This window comes from Triturus cristatus, chromosome 3_2, assembly GCF_964204655.1.
Source record: "Triturus cristatus chromosome 3_2, aTriCri1.1, whole genome shotgun sequence".
NCBI lineage: Eukaryota > Metazoa > Chordata > Amphibia > Caudata > Salamandridae > Triturus > Triturus cristatus.
In genome coordinates, this window is record NC_140584.1 from 421,322,790 (window position 1) to 421,345,066 (window position 22,277).

The 22,277-nt window shown below is 45.4% G+C and overlaps 1 protein-coding gene across 2 annotated transcripts in view; it reads left to right on the plus strand.

Annotated features, from left to right (window-relative positions):
* DLGAP3 (DLG associated protein 3) overlaps positions 1-22,277 on the plus strand; it is a 1,216,386-nt gene that overhangs the window by 1,020,288 nt on the left and 173,821 nt on the right. Inside the window, exons 6-7 of one of the 2 annotated variants that reach the window (XM_085648009.1) lie at positions 6,181-6,386; positions 12,820-12,886. The exons of the other annotated variant lie outside the window; for it this stretch is intronic. Coding sequence (XP_085504135.1) covers positions 6,181-6,386; positions 12,820-12,886 — 273 coding nt within the window. The remainder of the gene's footprint in view (positions 1-6,180; positions 6,387-12,819; positions 12,887-22,277) is intronic. 2 annotated transcript variants of the gene reach the window in all.

The following is a 22,277-nucleotide window of genomic DNA, read 5'->3' on the forward strand; positions in this document are numbered from 1 at the left end:
AGACAATCTCGCCAGGGGTATGACAATCTATAAAAATAGAAACAGAATAGCGCTTTATGCTTCAGAAAGGTAATTGAAAGAGTTGTATAAATATCAATAAAATAAAATGCAATACTATGCTGTTTTAATGCAATCCAGAGGTAAACACGTAACAGGTAGTGGAAAAAACAGGTATGTATGCAAAAATGACTCGCCGTTTCCGGATAATACAAAACAGGCATTACCCCCTCAAAATAAAATGGGCGTGACACACCAGTGTAGGTTTAAAGGGGACGTTCTGCCCACCACGTGTTTAGAGCATTAAATGCCCCACAATACACAAGCCAGGATCATATTTTTTACAAAGTAACCTCTTCAACTTTTTTGCAAAGTTAACAGCTAAATGTTAACATCTTTCTCTCTCTCCTACACATTATAAATAGAAGGGAGGCACATGTTTCTCTGTGATTTTATATGGCGCGCTCATGCCAACGCAGCCACACAAAGTAACAAGATACCACGTGCCCGTTTTCCTCTTGAAATGTGTTACAGAATAGCTATGAGGAAGAAAGATTGCGTCCGTCAGTTATTAACTTTCAACTGTTTAGGTTGGGAAAAAGTGACATACGTCATGCAGGGCGAAATAAAAAGATTGATTCTGTGACTCTGTGTTGTCGGCCAGTCAATGCTACAAAAACGTAGGTCGAACTTCCCCTTAAGAGTGGGTGAGCCCTACTCGCCCATGCATGTCTTTTCTCTGAGGTATCACCTGTGAAGTGTTAATTATGAGTAGGGCTCCTGGTTTTCCGTTTTTACGGATTTTTACATATAAATACAGACGGAAATCTATATTTCCTTTGTCTGTATTTATATTTAGAAACAGAAACATACTAGAAAATGTTGCCACACTGCCGTGCTCAAATCCAGCCACGCCCCCTTCCTGCTGCTTGAAATTCCTTCCCGGGCGTGCACACAGCCGCACCCGAGTACTTCACAGGTCTTTTGAAAGACCATTTACTTGTTAACGAGGCTTTATTGTTTTCACCTCATGCCGTAGCCTCCCCCAACGCCCCTGACTCCTCCTGTCCCAGGCCCCATACAGTGCACGTTTTAAGCACTTCAATTCACAGTGCTGCAGCAGGAGAAAAATGAATATTTTCCACTGTGACAATCGGCATGCCCTGAGGCCTTGATTGGGAGATTTCATCCCAGAACCGAGGCTGGGGTGTGTGAATCAAGGGTAGGATTTGCATGCGTCACCATTTATAAGGATGGTGGGAAAAGAACAAGAAAAATACGAACACCAGTGAAATTGTGCGCGACGTGAACAAGCCTCTAAAGGAGAGTGGGTTAACCCATAGTGTAAAAACTAAACAGTACGGCTTTGGAAGAGGATGCACCCATTCGAGGTGGTTACATACAAGTGTAAAACTAAAAATGATGTGTTCACGGAGTGCTTCACCAAATGAACTTTCAAGTGACAAGTGATACGTGAGTATAACTGAAACGGTGAACGGGAATACGAGTGGGTGGTAGGGTGATTAAATCCAATGAATAATACGATATAAGGCTCACCAATCTTCTAGTCGCGGTAATACAAGATGTGAATGAACGGGAAAGGTAAATGCCACTGAATGCATCAAGGTTCCGCGAGGCCGAGAGCAGTTAACAAGTGTTCTGTAAGTGGAGTAACAATAAATGTGAAAAAAGTCTGAATAACGTAACATGCATTAGAAGTGTAGAGAGAGAGCGAGAAGGGGTCTGTGGCTTACCTAATCTAACCGGGGGAAGGCACGTAGCTGAAACAGTGAAACAGTAACGCTGTTTTAAAACATTGAACATGAGTGCACGACAAAGCGTGGTTCAGAAACTGCCGTGAAAGTGGAAAATCAATCAAATCCAAAGATTAGATCAAAACTTGTGATTAATCAAGCCCCCCGCTGGGCTGACCGCCCCACAGGCTTTCCTCGTGTGCCCTTCAACTTATGAAAGAAAACAACATGATCCGGCGATCAGTATCCGAACGGGGCACTGGCTGCAGCGTCACACAGATCTGATAGTGCCTTGCTTTCTGTTTTAAATGCTGGCAAGGCACCCCAGACAGTCACTTCTATGCACTAGTAGTCCAGAGATTCCAGGCGGGAATGGGCAGTTTGGTTATTTTAAACTGAGCTGCTCTAGGCTGTCCCTGCCTCTTACTTAAGTGGTACTGGCAGGATGTTTTTCCCCCTGTGTTGCAATTACTGAAGGGTCATCTGGCAGTTAGTGGAGCCCCGCCTCCCCCCAAACATAATGTTGGTCCCAGGCAGCCGGTCTGATTCAGAGAGCGGATCGTTGTCCACCGAGGCCAGTCTCCTCTGCAACAAAACCAGCAGAGCAGACTGGCAAGAAGTCGAAGTTCTCAAGGAGTACTAAACAATTGCTGAAGAATAAAGAAACACCCTATTCACATTTCACACGTTTTATTCCATATTGCATTCCCGAATACTATTTCCTTTTACTAACTGTTTTGTAGATTTTAACAACACTGACATGACGTGCTTATGGACAATTTCAGAGAGATGTTGGAAGAGAAAGAATGAAAGTGTATAAAGAGTGAAAAAATGCAAAGGACAGTATGAATGGAAAAACGTGATAGATTCAAGCACTCTAAAGACTGCTTTCCTTCCACATACCTTAGTAATACTTAATTCACAGTCTAATATTTCCAGAATTGCATGATTTTAAACTCTAATTCACAACAAAAAAACATTATTAATTTCTCATTCATCTGATACTGCTAACAAGCATTATTTACACCACCATGTCTTGTCTTGTTTTAGGGTATGTTAGGTATTGTGTTATATATCTGGCTATAGTAATTTCTGATATTTATATGTTCCTCTAATCTTCATTGCTTGATTTTGCTTGTGAAAATGTGTCACTCATAGTCGTTGAAATGTCACTCATAATTACACTGAAATCATGAAAATGTCACACATAGCAATGTGAAACCTTGGCAGCTATGAGCAGAGAAGGAGCCGACGCTCCCCACCCGGGGTATTGAAAACATCTTTTGGCAGTAGAGAGCTCCCAAGCTATATGCCACGTCCTTAATTGTAACGTATACATATATAATATGTATCAAAAGGGTGTGGCGTGTAGATGGGATCTATCTATCTGTTTGTCTATCTACACACAAACACACCACCACCAATATAGGTAACCTTGCATACTCTGTGAAAACCATAGACATTTGAAGGCAGATTTCTAGCTGGCTTTACATGGAAATACAGAAGCGCTGGCACATGTTTGCTTCTGATAAGTGTTTGTACTCTATCCTAAAGTGTTTTTATAGCAGAACTGAGAAGCACAGGTACTCTCCTTTTCAAATTACTCTGTACCGGACCATTTAAAGCACTGCTAAAGCCACAACAAATCGCTAGTTTAAGTGAGCGCATATGTGCATTGTCAATTTAAATAAATGTGGAAAAATACTAGCTGTAGCGTCGTCTTTTACTTGTGGCAAAAATAAATGTGGATAAATACAGAAAAAATGCCCAAAAAATAAATATGGATAAATACAGACGGAAATGGCAAAAAAATAAATACCATAAAACCGGGAGCCCTAATTATGAGGCATGTCTCTGTGGCCATACCTGTCTGTTGCTGAAGTTTCATTTGCAGAGTGATGCAGAAGAGGTAAGTCTCCCTGTTCACGCTTGTCCATGTTTGTCCCCTGCGGAGGTGGCAACCACAAAGGGTGAGGTGTGCGTTCTATCACTGCCGTCATGCTTTTCTGTTGTTTAGGAACCTATAAAGGTTAAAGTTCAGGTTGAGGTCTCCCTGCTCATACTTCTCTGAAATATCATCAATTAAGGTGTAGAGCTCCAGACATGTACTTCTGTGAGGCTCAGGTATTTCCTGTGAAGGCCCAAGATGGTGGCATCTATTTATGCTAAGGCTACGCTGTCACTCACCAAGTGCTTAAGAAAGAGGTAAACCCCCAAATCCCTTTTTAGCTGAGGCTGAGGAATCACACATGAAGGGTTAAGAGAGGGTTAATTCTTCAGTCCCATGCTTGCCTGAGGCATAACACTGGAACGATTAAAAGTGAGTTAATCCTCTATGCTTATGCTTTCCTAAGGTGGCAGCGAGCATCACGACTCGGTTAAGCCACCTTGCCTATGTTTTATATAGGACATCAGCAATGAACGGTTCAGTTTCCATGCACATACATTCCTAATTTATGTCATGTGAAGGGCTACATGTCCATGTCTTTCCTTCTCTAAGGGCGAGTTATTCCCCATGCAGAGGTCCTAATGGGCTAGGCCTCCATGCACATGCTTCTCAAGTGTCAAAAATCCCCTATGAAGGGTTACGCCTTAATACTTGTTTGAGGTGTCCCCAGTGAACGGGTAGTAAGTGTTAGGTTCCATTTACTCATGTGTGGGTTGCTGAGATACCATGTCACCCATAAAGGGTCAGGAGAGGGTTAAGAGGCATCAGACCCACATCCTTTGTGTCAAAGGGGCGCTCCTTCCCTATGTGGATTGCAAACATAGCTTCTCTCTTTAGGCTTACCGAGGCCAGGAGAGAGTGGAGTTCAGCAGCCCCTGAGTCCCTTCGAGCCATTCCCTCTCTTTGGAGGGATTCATTTTCTGCAGATGATGGAAACCTTTGGGATAATTTTAAATGTGATGTATCTCTGAGGGAATATTAAGAATATTTTGAAAGGTATAAATGAGATGAATACTCACTTTGTGCATCTGTCTCTTTTATAATCATTAATATTATTATAATTATTATTTTTATTATTGTTATTATTAGTAGTAGTAGTAGAAAAAGTTGTAGTTGTTGTTCTATTATTTCTCTTTATATAGTGGTATGGCTGAACTTCCTTCATCACTAGGTATTGCTAGAACTCACAAAATAATAAGATGTTATAGTTAATGAAGTGAGGTGTTTCATACGCTTCAAACTACATTAACCTGTATTCTTTAGAATATGAACCTCTAGTTGTGTTTCATTGTCTTCTGTCTATGGTTATTGCTGTGTTCCCTTTATGAGTAGGTGTTTCAGGTTCTAGTCTGTTTAGTGCATAGCTTCCTAGAAGAGAAGTGATTGGGGTTCCTCCTGGTGGTGTCTGATATCCCCTGTCTCTCTGGGGAGTTTGTCATCCTGGACTTCTAAATGCTGTTGGGGGTTTTAGAGATGGAGGGCTTTGAGCTTATTCTTGGTTTCCTCTGGTGGTCCACTAACTCTGGATTGTATTTGGTATCTTAAAGCATTACAAGTTTGAGGTCCCACCTGGCAGTGTGTGATGGTCCTCTGTCAACCTTGGGAGCTAGAGAGGTTTGTTGTTCTCTGTATCTTTGTGTTGTTGGTTTTCGTATGAAAACAAGACTTTAGGGTCATTTCTGGTTGATCTCTGCTGTTCTCACCTCTGGATGTGGTGAGGTGTCTTAAGAACGAGGATCTTCAGGTGCCTTTTGGTGATGCTGGGTGATCTCACTGAAGCCTTATGGACCTCCACCTCAAGGCAGTATGAGACTTTGTAAAATAGAAAAACTGTGAGATTTCTCGAGGTGGTAGTTGGGTAGTGCTAATATTAGGAATGGGCTGTACCTTTTATAGGATGCATTTGAGTTCCTCCTGTTGGAGTCAGGCGGTGGTCATCCATCTTTGAATGGTGCTGTCTTTCTTAAAATTGCAGTTTTAGAGGACCTTTTGGTGGAGTTTGCTTGACCTAAAACCAGTACTGATGTTTGCTTTCATATAATAAGAGGTTTTTGAGATTGTGTCTGGTGGTGTTTAGGCACAAGGATGTTGAGGTGCTTGCTTTATTTGGTTCTTCTGTTTAGAGGCAGTCTGTTGTTTTTCTTTTGGGGCAAACATGAGATTATTTTTCAGGCCTATTTAATCCTTCACCTGTATTCAGACTGAAAGTCATGCATTTAGTACGTAAATAACCCATCATCTTCAAGTGCGGGATCATTCTTTGTATGTGTGTTTGAAAATGTGTTATTGTCACTCGTGTAATGCATCAGAAGTTTTATAATCAGTAAAAAGTGAAAGGGTTTTTACTTATTTCAAACATTATCAATGGCATTAGGAGCACTGCATTGCTACCCACTCTCACAGCCCTCTCCCCAACCCTCCTGCCCCTCGAGACACTAGAAATCTAGGAAGGGCATAACAAGCTATTCCCTTCTTGTCTAGGTGCCTCAGGATGAGTGGGGTGGGTATCCTGGGGCTGGCAAGGAGGGGGAGATCCCCTGCCGGCGGATGCGGAGTGGTAGCTATATCAAAGCCATGGGGGATGATGACAGCGGGGACTCAGACACCAGCACCCGGATGTCACCCAAGGGCGTTTCTCGCCGAGACGGCTATCGCAGGTCCTCCAGCATTGATCAGCCCCGGACTAAGTAAGAATTAATATCTGTCTGTCTGTCTGTGCATCATATCTGTCTGACCATCTTGTTTGCCATCCGTCCTGTGCAATGCTGAAATGTTTTATGTCTACATGAAATGCTTAGCAGCAAAGTTGGGTGGGCCTTCTATGGTTTTCCGATAGAGAAGTTGTTGCTGAAAAGTCTGTCCGTTTCCAGAGGTGTCCACCAATATCATTGTTTATAGATAGATGTATTAGGGAAGTGAACTACTAGCTCATCGATCGATCCTCACATTTCTCCTCACAGTTCATTCATTCATAGATTCAATGATCCCCTCATTTTGCTATTTTCTGATAACTCCATCCAAATATGACTTTGTGTGTAAGTTCATCAAACAATGCATTAAACTCTTCCACATCTATCTTTCTCCCGTAAAGTTAAAACATATTGTGTATAAATGCACTTTGAATGGTTCAACTTTCCATAAGAAAACTCTGCATTCAACATATGGGGTTTAGCAGCTAGGGTTTGAGTGTCTTGAAAGCGCAAAATGTTGTGCTTATGTTCAGGCTATATGCTTTCAAAAGATGCCTACAGATGGTAGCTATATTCCAAAGGTTGGATAGCTAAGGTCATGCCTTTCAAGGTCGACAAATCTTCGATGACACGTACGTGCGTGGGGTGGGACCAGAGACAAAAACGCAGACAGAGACGGTGGGCACAGGGGTAAATATAGACATTAGCTGCATTGGGGCAAATGACCGGTACAGTTAAAAAGAGAAAAAGATCACAAAGCTATGGTAAGAGATGATTTATGAGGCCTCTTAGAGAGGGAAGCTTCATTTTGTTTAGGACATGATCATATATTTCACTTTGGAGTTGAAATTGAGAGGTGTTGGGGGACTGGAAGCAAGAAGCGCGGGTGCAGGTTCAGGACAAGATTATTGGGGGTGGATGTGGGTAGGGGTGGAAGGTGGGATATGGATAGTGGAAGGGGGTAAGGATTGAAATGTAGTGAAATTGTTTATGAAGCTGAAACCGCCCACTTATTGTGGAAAATGGAGCCAATTTTAGTGTATAATGGAAAAGGGGATGAAAGTTCTTGATGGCTATAAGACTTGAAGGAGCCTGGATGAGTGATGAAGTCTGCGTAGGAACTGCCTCCTCTTAGTTTTGCTAAATTTAAAAAAGCATACATTGTTAACTGTTTGTCACCTGGGGTGGATACAGTCTTGGAGGAAAGGTTTGGTGATTACATCCAGAGTTGAGATACTGCAAAGATGTGGGTGATAAGGGTGCATCCTCTCATGCAAAACGGGTTAGTGCTTGTCACATAGGGTGGATGCAGTCTTAGGGGAAAACGTTCGGTGATTAAATGCAGAGATGAGATACTGCAAAGATGTGGGTGATAAGGCTGCATCCTCTCATGCACGATGGGAACACTGAGATAGCCAATGATGTAAAAGGGTTAGTAGCTTGCAGCGAGGTATCGGGCCAAGAGTGGGTGATATCGAAGGATGAAAATGTGATGATGGAAGATGGGTTTGAGGGATGGTGACATCTCAAAGTGACATGTGCATGCCTCTCCTGTTTGTAGCTGGCCGTAGGCAGTTCAAGAGCAAATGTGTGGACAACTCTCAGTAGTTCATTGGTGTTTAAGTATTCGACTCCTAGAGTGGAGCTAAGGTTAGGAGGCCGCTAATGGGCCAGTGGGATTTTGGGAAGTGCTGTTTTGAAAAGCCAATTGAAGCAGCATCATAAGTATCAAGTGAAGACATCAATGTGTCAGTGAAGGTAGGGTTATCGATAAGCTAGACCATTCATGGCTATCAGTGCGCCAGTCATATTTTGGTTGTGTAAAGACCAACTGATGTATCATTGTCTACCCACCTGCTTAAATAACGCCATCAAGGTGCCAGTTGAAGCAGGTCATTGATGAGCCACTTGAATCAGGGTTATCAATAGCCCATCTGAAAGAAGAACATCAATGGGCAAATAGAAATATAGTAATTATTATGCCAGTCGCAATAAGCTTATCAGTGCACCAGTGTTAGTAAACTCATTGATCGATAAGTTGAATTAAGGTCATCAATGAGGTTAGGGTAGGTTTGTCCATGAATCGGCTGACATGTGGTATTGTGTGTGTCCACTGAATCTGGGTGCTTGTTTAATTGCCTAATTGAGGTAGGGTCATCAATCTGTTAGTTGTTGGTTGAGGCAGGTTCGTTGATGTTTCAGTTGGAATTGGGAATGGTTAGGGTGCATGTGCTGTACAGATGTATAAATGGTTTGTCAAGAGCTGAGATCCAAGAATTGGAAAGCAAAGTGAACCCACAAATAATTTCCGCCATCTTTGCACATCTATGAATCTCCTCTTCACCTTCACCCCCTACCTGTTTCTTCCAGTGTGTCCATCAAAGTCTCTATGACTTTGCACCCTTCTTTCCATTCCACTACCTTCCCATCTTTACCATTACCACCAGATCCATACCCACAGTTATTATAATTAAAGTCTTAGCAAATGACACCAGATACTCAGTAACTGTCTAGCGTTCTGGCATTCAGTGCATGTGCACCATCCACTGTCTGTCTGTCTTCAACCACTTGTTTCACTCTCAGATTGTCGCGCTGGTTTACTTCCACATGTCCTTTTACTTTCTATTGTGTCTTCCCTCTTCCCAGCATGTTCTCGCCTCCCCTTCTCTCTGTCTGTCGCTGCCTTTCTGTCTCTCTCCCTCTATCAATCTATTTCTCTTGTCCAGTTTTCTTTCCTTCTGTCTCTCCGCCCTGTCTTTCTCAAAGGCCCCAAAACTTCTTTTACCTTTACTGCTATTGCTCTCTCTATTCCTCTCTCTCTCTCTCTCTCTCTCGCTCTCTCTCTCTCTCTCTCTCTCTCTCTCTCTCTCTCTCTCTCTCTCACATAATTAAATAAATAAATGTATACCTGATATAGATATAAATTTATGAACACACGTATGTATATGTATGTGTATATATATTTACATATGCATCTGCCTATATATTTACAGAGAGAATCTATCTATCTATCTATCTATCTATCTATCTATCTATCTATCTATCTATCTATCTATCTATCTATCTATCTAGATACTCCCCACTCTCTTTCACAAATGTGTACATTTTCATTAGACCCATTTTAATCTCTCTTTGGGAGTCTCTATCTCCTCTCTCTCTCTTGATTGCCTCTACCCCCCTCAGTACATGTATCAGTCTCCGACATTCTCTCACAATTTCTCTATCTGTTTATCTGTCACCCTTCTGTTTACCCCTCTCAATCTCTCACTTTTTTCTCATTGTCAGTGTCTCTCTCCTTCTTGCAGAGACTGTCACTTTGTGTCTCCCAATATCTCTCTTTACTTCTTTTTCATTCCCCATACCTCTCATCTCGTTCTAATAGCTCTCATTTCCCCACTTCTCTCAGTCTCTCGCTCTGTGTCTTCCTTTCTCTACCGCCCTGTGTCTATCGCTTTCTCTTAATCTTCATCTATCACCTCACTCTTTCTCTCTGCTTCTCTGTCTGTCTCTCCCTATATCTTTCCCTCACTGCCCAGTCCCTCCATTTCTTTGTGTCTTTCACCCCTGCTCCCCTCTTAGCCACTCTCTTCATTGCTTTCTCTCACCCTTTCTCTCTTTATTTCTCTGTCTCACTATTTCTCTTGTCTCCAATCGGTTTACAACATGTATTCCCCTTACTTTCCTTTCCCTTGTTCCCGATCCATTTGCTGTTCCCCTCCAACTGAGTTCCTTCTGATATGTTTAGTTTCCTTCTTTTCTGCCCCTGTTACTCTCACTCCTCTGCCCCATCTCTCACTTCCTCTCATCCTTTTATCAATTTTACATTTATTACAGTTGTATTTATTGGCATGAAAGCCAAGCAAGTGTTGCCAATGTAAAATAATGCAGTTACTACAGTACCAAAGATTGTAGAGTTCTTTGTTGTTTCTCAATTTCCTTTCCTTTCCTTCACTTCCCTTACCTTCTCTTTTTCCCATCTCTTCTCTTCCCTTTCCTTCGCTTCCCTTCTCTTTTTCCCTTCCCTTCCCTTCCCTCCCCTTCTCCTTTTCGCTTCCAATCCCTTCCCTTCTCCTTTTACCTTCTTTTTTCCCTTCCTTTCCCTTCTCTTCACGTTTCCCTTCCATTCCATTCCCTTCCCTTTCTTTCCCTTACCTTCTCTTTTTCCCTTCCCTTTCTTTAACTTCCCTGTCTCCCCTTTAACTCCGCTCCCCTTCTCTCTTCTTCTCTTCTTTTCTCTCTATCTAACCTCCCCCTTTCACCTTGTCTTACTTTCCTCATTTACTTTCTCCATCTCTGACTTTTTTATTTATTTATTTTTTAATTTGGTTTCTCCCGCTTTTACTTTCTTTTGTAATTCTCTCCGCTTTGCCTGCCTAGTTGCTACTCTCTTCCTTTGTTGCTCTCCTTCCTTCCACCTTTCCCATACTCCCTTAAGCTCTCCTTTCCCAGCTCACACTTTATTTTCTTACCTTTATAGCTTTGCCCATTTTATACCTTCCTTTTTCTTTCTCATTTGCTTCCTTTTGCTCATACTTATCCGCCTATTTGTACCTGGTTTCCACTATCCTCCTCTCAACCACTTAACTTTTCTCCCACTCACCTTTATGCCTTTGCCTCCTATCTTCATACACCTTCCTTCTCCTTCTCATGTCTTTGCTCTTTCCTTCACCCTCTCCTACGCCTAATATTTAAAAGAATAACTGCTGGAGCCAAAAGATTTTGCTCAGTAGCCCAGGGATCGCACTATTGAATATCAGAGTGCCAAATGCCAAGGCTGTTCAGTCTTTATTCCAACTCATGTCTGTTTTTGTCCATTACCAAAAACTCCCTTCCCCTTTATCTCACTCTTCTAGGTTCCTTTTCATACCTGTTTTGTTCCTTTCTCTCTGTTTTTCTGTCTTTTGTCTTCTTCCCCACTTTTGTGTTTTCTCTCTCTTGTTCTTAGTCAAAGTTTGATGAGGAAAAATTTGAGTCAGTTCCCGAAAATGAGTTCTGGTGGGCCTCACCTGCAACCACCAGCTTCAATTCTGTGATTCCCTCTCCTCAGAATCCCCGTTGATTCTGTGCCTGCCCTCATCACTTCACCTGCCTCTCACTCACGTTTGTTTTTTTCATTGTTTCCTGTCTTCATACACCTCCCTTCTCCTTCTCCTTCCCATATATTTTCTCTTTCTCTTCACGTCCTCTAAATCCCGGGCGACTCTCTGTCTCTTTCCTCCTCTGCCTTTCCCTCCATTCACTCTCCTCTCCTCCCCCCTCCTTTCTCCTCCCAAACCCTTCCCTGCCCACCCCACTGTTCTGCTCTCTTCTGCTCTGTGCTTTGCCCCTTTTCACCTTCCACTCCTTTTCTACCCTATCTTCTCTTATTCCATTCTCATTCATCGACCTAGCCCCACTCTCTCCTTCATCTTCCCTTACCTACACGTTCCCTCCTCTTCCCTCAGACTGCTTTCCTCTTTCTTCTGCTTTCTTCTGTTTACCTCCACTCAAACTTTCTTTCTTCTTCCTCGCTCTCCTTCCTAACCTATTATTGACCATTTTGGTACCTTTTTTTCCACATCATCTCACTATTTTTCCTCTTCTCCCCTATCTCCATGCTCCAGTCTCTCTCATCACTCCTATATGTTCTCTATGCCCTAGTTCTATTCCCACCTTCTTCTTCTCCGCCTCATCCTCCCCTTTACATCCTTTCACTACACTCACCACCTTCCACCATTACTTTCTATTGCCTTCACTCATTCCTCCTCCTTGGTTTTCTATCGCTTTTCTTCCATCCTTCTCATTCCCATCTCCTCCTCACTGCATTATCATATTTTCCTTTCTCCACTCGCCCTTTCTGCCTTATATTTCCACTTCACATTCCTTCTTCCTTGCTTACCCTCCTCACTTCCTTATTTCCTCTCTTCGCTTATCTCCCCTCTTCTTACCTTCCTCCCTTTCTTCATTCTTACCCTGCTCGCCTTCCTAATCACTTCCTTGTCTGCCCTCTTTTCTTACATCTGCCCTCTTTTCTTACTCTCACCCGCTCCTCCCCTAGCGTTTGTTGCTTCTTTCTTTTTCCCTCTTGTCCCTTTCTGCTCCTCTGCTGGTATCCCATGCCCCCTTTAATCGTTTTCCTCTCCACCCCTCTTCTCCCGCCCACAGTCTTCTCCTTACTTATCTGCCAGCTTTCCATTCTTCCTTCTCCCGTTCTTCCATCTCCTCTCCATTCTTCCTTGCCCCTCACCCGCTTCTCTCTGCCCCCAAATCTCTTGTTCTTCTCTTTGCCCAGCCCCCCCCGCAGTCTATCCCTCTCGCTCACTAAAGTTGAAATGCTGTCCATTATTTGCCAATGTTCTCCCTGATATCTGTCGGAAACATTTTCCCCCCTGTCTCCCATTAGGTTTTGGTTTAAGCGTTATTCTGACTCATATATCTGTAACTGTCCCAGCTGCTGCACTCCGCCCAAAATCCATCCTCGAGGACAGGGCTATGGTCGCTCCCTCACCACTGGCCAGGTAAGTGCTGGGCAGGGGGCCTCCTCTGCTGCCTCAATTTCATCTCTGAGTGTGGTGACAGGCAGCGCTCAGCTGCCACGTGGCTGATGGAGTGTGAGTCATGACTGCCTCCCACAGGACAGCACGAGCCAGTGCAGTCTCTACTCGTGCCCTGGAGCCCCGGGACACAGACCCAGTGCTCTGCTCCCTTGCTGCATCCAGCCAATGAAGATGGGCCTGCCCCTCTCTGCTGTAGCTGAGCCATCTGCATAGTTCATGCACACACATATACATCTTCCTATATTCCATATGAACACCTTTAAATGTATTCCACAGTTGAAGATGCTGCTGTTTCTGAATGAACTCACTGTATCTTTAGGGTCACTGGAATTATGCGGCAGGAGAGGGCCACATTTGGTGACAGAGGTGAGCAAATTATGCGACAAGAAAGGGCAAATAATATATATATATATATATATAGTATAGTAGTAATTGTAATAGCATCCATTATTTCATCATTTTTAAACTTGGGTACCACTGCCTGGGCATTGGTTGCACCTCATTAGTACCAGTTTATCACCCAAATATAGCAATGAGCAAAAGAAAGGTGACCAGTTCAGCGTTGCAAAGGACATTTCACTATGCAGCAACATGTATCTTTGCATTCTTAGTAACTGTTGAACCGTTTGAGCCAGAAACAATTACAAAAAAAAAAGAAAATCTACAGATTATGCAGAAGATGAAGGATTATGTGGTATATGCGGGAAAACTGTAATTATGCAAAAATCACCACAGCGGCACTATCGTGTACTTCCTGTGGCCCTGCCTATATTGCTTTCATACTGGTATCTTGCCCTCAGTAGGGTAGCCAGTGTGTCAGAAGCCCTATTACCAGGAAGGAAGTGGGCCCCATGGCTGCTGCTTGAATTATAAAATACATCAATAATCAGGGTTCACTCAGCCACTGAGGCCACTGGACCTCCACTCTACTGCAGCTGCTGCACCCAAGGAAGTTACGCCCCCGCTTGCCGTTCATTCTGCAGGTTCACCTCAGGGTACATACGTTCATCCATGCCGCGGCTTCATCCCTCGTATTTCACACGTGTAAGTAAAGATAAGGTCTTCTTAGACATTACATCCATGGTCCTCCTCAAGCTTGAGATCACTTACAGTGCGCGGGGAGTGACAACCTGGGGCCCTTGACAACCATAGCATCGGTACATACCGTATAGTAGTGGTTGTGGATCATGCCACACGGCACCGAGAAGCCATCCTGGGTTGCTTGGGAAAAACAGATGAGCATATTGTTTGATTTCTCTTTACAAAGGTAACCCCTGGCATTTTTTAGTCTTGATGAGACTCATCGGTGAGGTTCAGCTTCAGTCTTATGGCGTTGCCGGGGCAGCCATGCTCTCTGCAAATCACATTAACATATTAACAAGCTACGGGAGCCATGTCTGAGCATACCAGCCGGGCACAAAAAGGCTCAACTATGCAGCAAAAAGTGATGGAGGGGAACCCTTTCATTGATCCATAGGTAAGTCCCTTAGAGGCATTCCAAATCAATACTTTTAACAAGTCGTGGATTTATACAAGGTGCGCCTCACTCGCGAGGCTCAATAGGGGTGAAGCATGTCCAGAGTTACTTCAGTGCCTGTACAGAGGAAGGCTTGGTCATGCAGTGGCTGAACCACCCCTTTGGATGTGGATCCAAGGCTGATTCTCCTGCCATTTGCTCTTCTCTGTAGCAGAACAGCAAGCAAAATGTGTGGGCTGGGATGCGGCTAACAGCCAGCACACAGGAGGTGGCTGAAGTCCTCAGGCAAGGTTTCGCCTGTGTTATTATTTCCAAGGAGAACCTCACTGATTGGCGCATTCAGTTTATGATTTATGCTATGAACAATGTGTTGCAATATACAAAAAATACCAGCTGCCTACAACAGCCGGTTGGCGTCCGGAGATAGGTATGAGGAAATACCTGTTCCCGACCGGGTGATTCGGCTCCCTACCCTGCGCTACGATCTAGGATGACCCACGGAATCAGCCTAATATCCAAAGATCGATTGATCTGACGCATGTACGGAAACTGTTCATTGGAGATATACCCTGGCGTCTCCTCCTTATCTTTCCCTTGCGGCTTGGCTCTTTAAACTCTGAATGAGCTTTGAATTTGCTGTATCCGTAACTCGCTGGAACCCTATCTCTACGAGCCTTTAAAGCCCTGACTTCCTCCATAACCCGAGGACGATACCTTGAATATATTTCGCATCTAGGTGCTATTTGTGTGTCCCACCGGACTATAACAACCCCTGCCCTGATGAAGGTGTAGCCCCCTGTGGGCCCAACACCGAAACGCGCGTTGGCCTTCACTGTCTCGTGATTATCTGGATACATCGCCTCCACATACCATTGGGAAAACACGAGCGTCTGGAATTGTTATTGTCTGAACCCTGATTGTTTTAACCTGTCTATCAATTTATATGTTTTTGATTATATGTTTGTTGAATATATGAGTATGTTGTGGGAATGAATGTTAGTATGATTGAACTGTTGGATGTGGGACCTATTTATTTCTATTTCTGTGAAATTACTGATCATCATCTTGAGTTATTTAAACCAAAATAAATTGATACTGTTTATTTCACTCTGTTCTGAGTGTTTTCTCACTGTTAGTCTTGGTGTGTGGGTATATATTCAACCCTGACCCATCCTTGGGCCCATTTATATATTTTTTTGTTGTAGGCAGCTGGTATTTTTTGTATATTGTGGTCTAATTATCCCCTGCACCTCCTGCCTACACATCTGTTTCTCAGGGGTCCCCCTTCTTAATGAACAATGTGTTGCACAGTAGTGCTTTTAACCACCAGCCCCATTTGTATAACGACCTTTCGACCTTTCGTGGCTGTGTCCCTAAAAACAGCATACCGCCTGACAACAGAATTTAAAATGCACATGAAGACACTCTTGGTTCTTCCCCTAATAGGTGGTCAAACAGGAAGACACCCGCAGCCGGGTCTGGGGGTTATGGGTCATGGAGAAAACAGAATAGCAGTCGTGTATAGATCAGCTGCTTTGCCTAGATGGGCAGTGGGATGGGTGGGGGAGTGGGGTGGCGGGTGGTGTTATGTTTTTTTAAGGGAGGGGACTGCCTTGGTTCTGCATGTCTCTTTTGTAGTCTTTATACGATATTTCATGAGGAAAATGTCAAAGCTGGTATGTTGTATCTTGCTATGGTTGAAGTCTCTGGGCCACAGAGCGTCGCTGAATGTGTCTTTGACGAATAAAATTTGTTTACAAAAAAAAAAACCAGGAAGACACCATTCTCAGTTCAAGGGTGGGTTAAAACCCAAACCTCACCCCAGCCTGTACCTTCACTTTTATTGTTTCCCTGCATGAGATCCCTTCCTCGGCGCAGGGCGATCCAGACGACGTGCAGGGAGCTTGCTTGCACTTTATCGCATGAGCACTTCAGGGAATTTTTTAAAATAATTTTGCCCAATCGTTTTTGGCACAGAGGCTACAAGAAAGGGAAGTCTTAGTACCTTACGAAATCGGATTTTCAATGTATTTTTAGGCAGGTGCAGGATAGGTGTGATGCTAATAAAGAAACAAAGATTTAGGGTTGATGAAATTATCAACTACTACTTTTGCATAGGGCGTTGTCAAAGCGCAAAATTACTATGAGATGGAAGGCTCCCACAAGTCCTCCGGTATACAAGTGGAAGGAGATCCTCATTCTATGGGTGGGTTATGAGGAAGCTGTGCTCTTCCGGGAGGGGTGAAGGGGTCGTAGCACGATTGACAGAACAAGCGCCTGGAATGCCCTCTTGGAAAGCCTAAAGTGGCTCGATAATGCCACCCCTGACAGTACTCAACCTCCTGATCAGGAATCGGACCCCGAATAAAACTCACTGTGAAAGGGGAACGGAGATTACAGTTGGTGGGTTACATGACATCGCTGCTGGATGCATCTCCTCGTGACTCGGGCAGGGCATCTAACTCAATTCTTCTGTAAGTGTATTGAGGCGGAGATTGAGAGGCAGGGCCGGACTGGCCGTAGTGGGCACCGGGCGTTTCCCCGGTGGGCCGCCAGGGTGGGTGCTGGTTTTGGGCCCCTGGGGGGCCATTTTTGTTACGGGCGGCCGACAATATCGACCCCCTGTAATAAAATCAGGCAAACCCCTCCCTAGCAAACAGCTCGGCTGCACCCCCCTCCCCCCAGGGGAGCCGGCCGAGCAGTATGCCAGGGCCAGTTTTGGTTCCCAGTCCGGCCCTGTTGAGAGTGGGGACAGTTTGCATTTTGGGTTAGTGTGGGCCCAGTTAATGGGCATGTACTCAGTTGACCTTGATCCAAACACTGTCATTTACCACCGTACGTTTACAATCCTAGCCTACTACTAGCTGGATGCAATACAGTTGTATGATTATCGTCTATGCTTCGTTCCTAACTTGTACTGCACTGTTAATTGTTCTCTAAAAGCAATAACACTTTCTTCATTTAAAAAATAAATAAACACATTCGGGCTGGCTTCTGTCTAGCCACCAGGGGCCAGACACAACCTCTGGACTTGGCTTAATCATCAAGAAGTGTGGACGAAGCAGGTGCTGTAAAAGACTTTCCATACGATGATCGTCACTGGGCACCTAAGACAGAGGCGGTGAATCCAAGGGAAGCCATTCTATCTTGTTGGTCCAGCATGGATGAAGGGGTGGCCGGGTTCTTTTGAGGGATTCAGCCAAGCAGAGAACACAAGATGCCTGAGGACATGCCACACATTCTCATCCTCAGGGCCCCTGGGCACAAGAACAAGACAGCAGTGGGTGCCCACAGAGCATCATATAGACAACAAACTCTGCCATCCGCTGCCTGCCTGGTATCCCACCATGGCAGGTGGTATTGTTTGCACCAATCTTTATTGACCTTTCACGCATGCTGGCGTGCAAGAAAGTAAGTATGTTAAAGGCGGTCCCCACGGGAGAAGTGTAGCCCTTGACTTCCACGGCAATAGGATCAAAACAAAGATAGAGTAAGCCCCTTACAAGAGTCGGTTTTCAATAATGCGTTTAGTGCATTTATTTGTATTTATCTTCTCAGTCAAGAGAGGGCACTGGTCCATATGTCATTGAGGCATATGACCAGAGGCCATATACTGGCTCATCAAGCCTCACCCAGGGCCATTCAAACCAAATTTAATTTGATGAGATTTATACATCTCTCCCAATAGGGACGCACCATCAGGCAGCCAATAGTTTAATCAGTCAAAACGAGTGACTTCTTCCTGTGATCTGTATCTGTTGACATACATCTTTTGCAAACAATACATCTTTCTAGATACTGTCTTTTCGTGATTGAACGTATCACATGTGCATCCCTGTACACTATTCCTGCTGATACCCTTGTACTCTTTGAGCGCCGATGCACTTTTCTCATATACAGAGATAAAATATCCCATTTTCATTATGTGCTGACATTGTGCTCCCTGTACTCAGGAGAGGCAGTCAGGTCTGGGAGATCCGATCAAGCAATCTTGTAACTTTCTAAACTCCCGCGGGTGTTACAGGGAGGACCGAAGGACATCACATGGCGACGAGAGCTCCTGCCCCCGGCCCCTGTTTAACCTTTTCTGTCTGCCTTGTACTTTTCTCACTGTGTGCTCAGCAGTCGATAAGTCCAATGAGGGTGAGCCATGTTTTTGCATGTTTCACCTGCAGAGCACAAGGTTCTATTGACAAGGTGGCACATCTGGATGTGCCCCCAAAACCTAGTGGAGGGTGGCAACTGCTTCCTCGAACCAGGCAATTAGGAGTGTGAAGGTTGCGGGCAGCCCGGGGTCTAGTGAGGGGTTTTACGCTTTTTGAACGGTCACCCCTGGGGAGGAGATCACAGACCCTCGCTTTGTAAAAATGTACTCCTAAATGAGGTCCTTGGCTCCCCCCTGCATGCACGTGGTGAGTCTTGACGAGTCCTTTGTGAGTTGCATATGTTTTGTACAAGTGTGGTGCGGATGACGTCCTGACAGAGGGTGGGGTGAGTGCAGACACCTCCAGTGCCCTGCGGTATCCATGCTGAGGTGTCTAGAGCACCCACATTCACTTCCACCCAGGCCGCAGCCCTTCTGATGAACAAAGGACTAACCAACATCCTTCTTCTGGTTATGGAAGTCCTGCCTGCTGATTTGTTTAATAATAAACTATTCTTATTTGAATGTGTAGCCCTTCACACCTGGAAGCCACGTACTCTGGCCTCCTTGTTCTAATACGTGTTCTACGCTGTCTCTCTTAGAATATACGCTGCCCGGACCAGCTGCTACCGTCCCCGCCTCTCAGTTTTGGACAACTCCAGCAAAGAGGGTCCTGCTACGGCTGGCCTAGATTATGGGCTTTGAAATCCTCTTGTTTTGGTTGCCCTCAGCGTCCCATCAGCCATTTTGTGATAAACATCAGCAAGCTGAGCTAGTATTTTGTATCTAGACTTCTCAAGAAGCACAGAAGGGTGTCTGACCTGGAACCAAACCCTGAAAGTTGCTGTCTTTCTCCAAGTCTGGGACCAATCCGGGTCTCAGGGGTATTGTCGCTGCCATGAAAGAAAAGAACGGTAGCCGGGTCCCAACTCAGGGGACAATAACAAGGTCCAGCTGACTGAAGCCTGAGTGAGGTCAGTCTCACATGAGTGAACCACCCAGGAGCCAATATGACCTTATGGTCGTAACCAAACTACAGACATCTTCTCTGCAGGAGAGTTGAGCAGTTGGACCTCCATGAGACATTCCATAATTGACCAGAACTTTACTGCAATCCTTTGGCACACTATGTATCGTCCCCTTTCTAGCCTCCAAGGAACATAGGGGATTTTACCCTTTTACCTGCAGCCGGGAGTGTAGTGTCTCATTGACTGAGGCTGTTTGCTCAAATTCTCAAACCATTTAAATCACTTTTCCACTTCGGGTTCCAAAAATGTTACAGTATAAAATCATGCCTGTGCGCTCTCCCTAAATCTCACTTTCAATATTTCTAGTAAGAAATTTTGGATCCCGTGTGTGCCTCATGTCTGGGAATGCCTGCCAACTGGATATACCGCAGTGATATGAGATACAGGCCCCTAAACATTAGGAGTCCCTGGGGCACGTTCCTTGGGCACTAGCTGAACCCTACCAACAGTAGCCACAACTTAAGGGCCACTTGGCTCTGAAATATGTCTCCTCCTGAACAGCTTTCAGTGCCCGTAACACCAACCAATAGGGCAGCGCTGGTCTCTTTACCTGGACATTTAAGTTTGACTTTCAAAACTAGCCCTTGGCTGTGTGTGTGGCATTTCCATTTTACTTTTGAGTGGCCAGTTTTGAGTTGTTTTTGAGAGATCTCAGCAACCTGAGTTCAAACACACGGGGGCATATTCTCAAGGACATATCGCCGAGTTATCGGCACTTTATCGCAGCCAAAGTCGTGATAAATTTATCGCCTCATTCACACGCTGGTGCAAACAGCCGATACAACCAGTTTACCTGCGATAGCATCCGCAAAAAACATCGCCACAGATGACCCTGGCAACTATCGCTAATGAGACAACACCACAACTCAGCATTTTCAATGACCAGCCAGATCGGCGGTAAGACCACAAAACATGTGATAAGGCGTGTCAGCAGCAGGAAATTAACACCTGGTCTGACCTGGTGCAAAGTCGGACAACAACCGGCACCAGAAAAGGGAGCCCAGTCCACAGCCACACCTGAAGACCAACAGATGCCATGGAGCCACTGATCATGCAGCTCGGAGCCCCAAGTGGGCCTGAACACCCACCGCCATCACCCCCAGGACCGCCCCCCCTGGGTGCCATCATCAGCCTGGTACCCCAGTACCTATACGTCCCCCACAATGTGCAGGAACTGCTGGAGACAAGCAAGGACTATACGCCATAGCTGGATTTCCGCATGTGTTGGGGGCAATCAACAGCACACATGTCCTAATTGTGCCCCCTGCCGAAACTGCACACAAGTGACAACCCCCACAACTGAAAGCAAATGCATTCCATCAATGTGCAGGCAATAGTGGATCACCGGGGACTCTTATCCCATGTCGTCGCCAACTAGCCAGGCAATGTGCAGATTTCTTTATCTTCCGACAGTCCATCATCAACCAGCGCTTCCAGGATGGCACCTATGGGAATGTACTGCTTGTACAGAAGTACAAAATGAACACACCACACACCTCAACCCCACAATCATGCAACTCACAACTCTGGCAATGCACACGTCACAAAATCACATACAACATGCCAAACAACATGCCCAACCACCAAACACAACAGCACAACTTACTGTGGCAACCTCGGCTAGCCATGTAAATGAGCCTTCAACGGTATGGCACCTCAGCCACACAATAGCGGAATGTGGGGAGAGGTGGGAACCAGGCATGTGCGAAGGAGGCAAGTGACCCATGAATAAGAATGTACACAATGCCAAGTGTGGCGGAGATGTGCTGGACAGACTGCAGTATGCATACCACAGACATATCCATGTCTAGATGCACTGCTGGTCTTTGGAGTGTAGTGGACAGTGGACGCAACCTAGTCACCCCAGCCAGTGGGGAAGATCACTGTAATGTAGCTTGTGACGTACCCCCCTGGAAGCGTGTGCATAGTGGGCCGGCCCGGCGTACACCAGGCCAGCGTAGGGGTGTGTGTAAAAAGCACGTAGCTCTGGGTGTGGTTCTCTTCCGGAATGCCCAACGTGTCTGCCAGGGCGGCGCCTCCCACCCCGCCACAAGGCCGTCGCCGTGAGAGGTGTTGCCTGCGATCCTGTGCGCCTGCTGCACCCCGGACCGCTGGTCCCCGAACCCGTCTTGCCTGCCCCTGCGCAGCCAGGCCTCACTGCTCACCTGCCGACACTGGGGGACAAAGAGGGCACACCACGTGCCGGCGCAAGCTCCAAGCCCGAGGCCTGCAGCCTTGGCAGCCTCCTCAGAGGATCACGGCCTCCACAACACAGGCCGGCAGAACTCCTTTCTCGTTGACGTACTCTACCGCTGCCTCCAGCCTACACTACGGTCAAGTAGGTCAACCATTTGGAACGGAGTCTTGATTATACAATGGCCGAGTACACATATCAATGCAGAGTTTAAATCACTATACTCCCTTCGATGTGGTGACACCAAGTCTGTGCATACCATCCCAACCACACGTGTCTGTGGGCCCTTGATGACTACGCCTTTGGCCTACACTGCGGTCCAGCAGGCCTCACACCAATCCAATCCAGTCTGTACCAGGCAGGACACGGCATCAAAGCTGGCTGAACACCCGCTCAGCTCTGGTGCTTCTACCTCCGTCAACCACAAGTCATCCCCACATGCCATTTCAACGTCGTGTGTTAAAGTTCCAGGAGGGGCTAGCTGAACAGCGGTTGGCCTGCGCTGACCG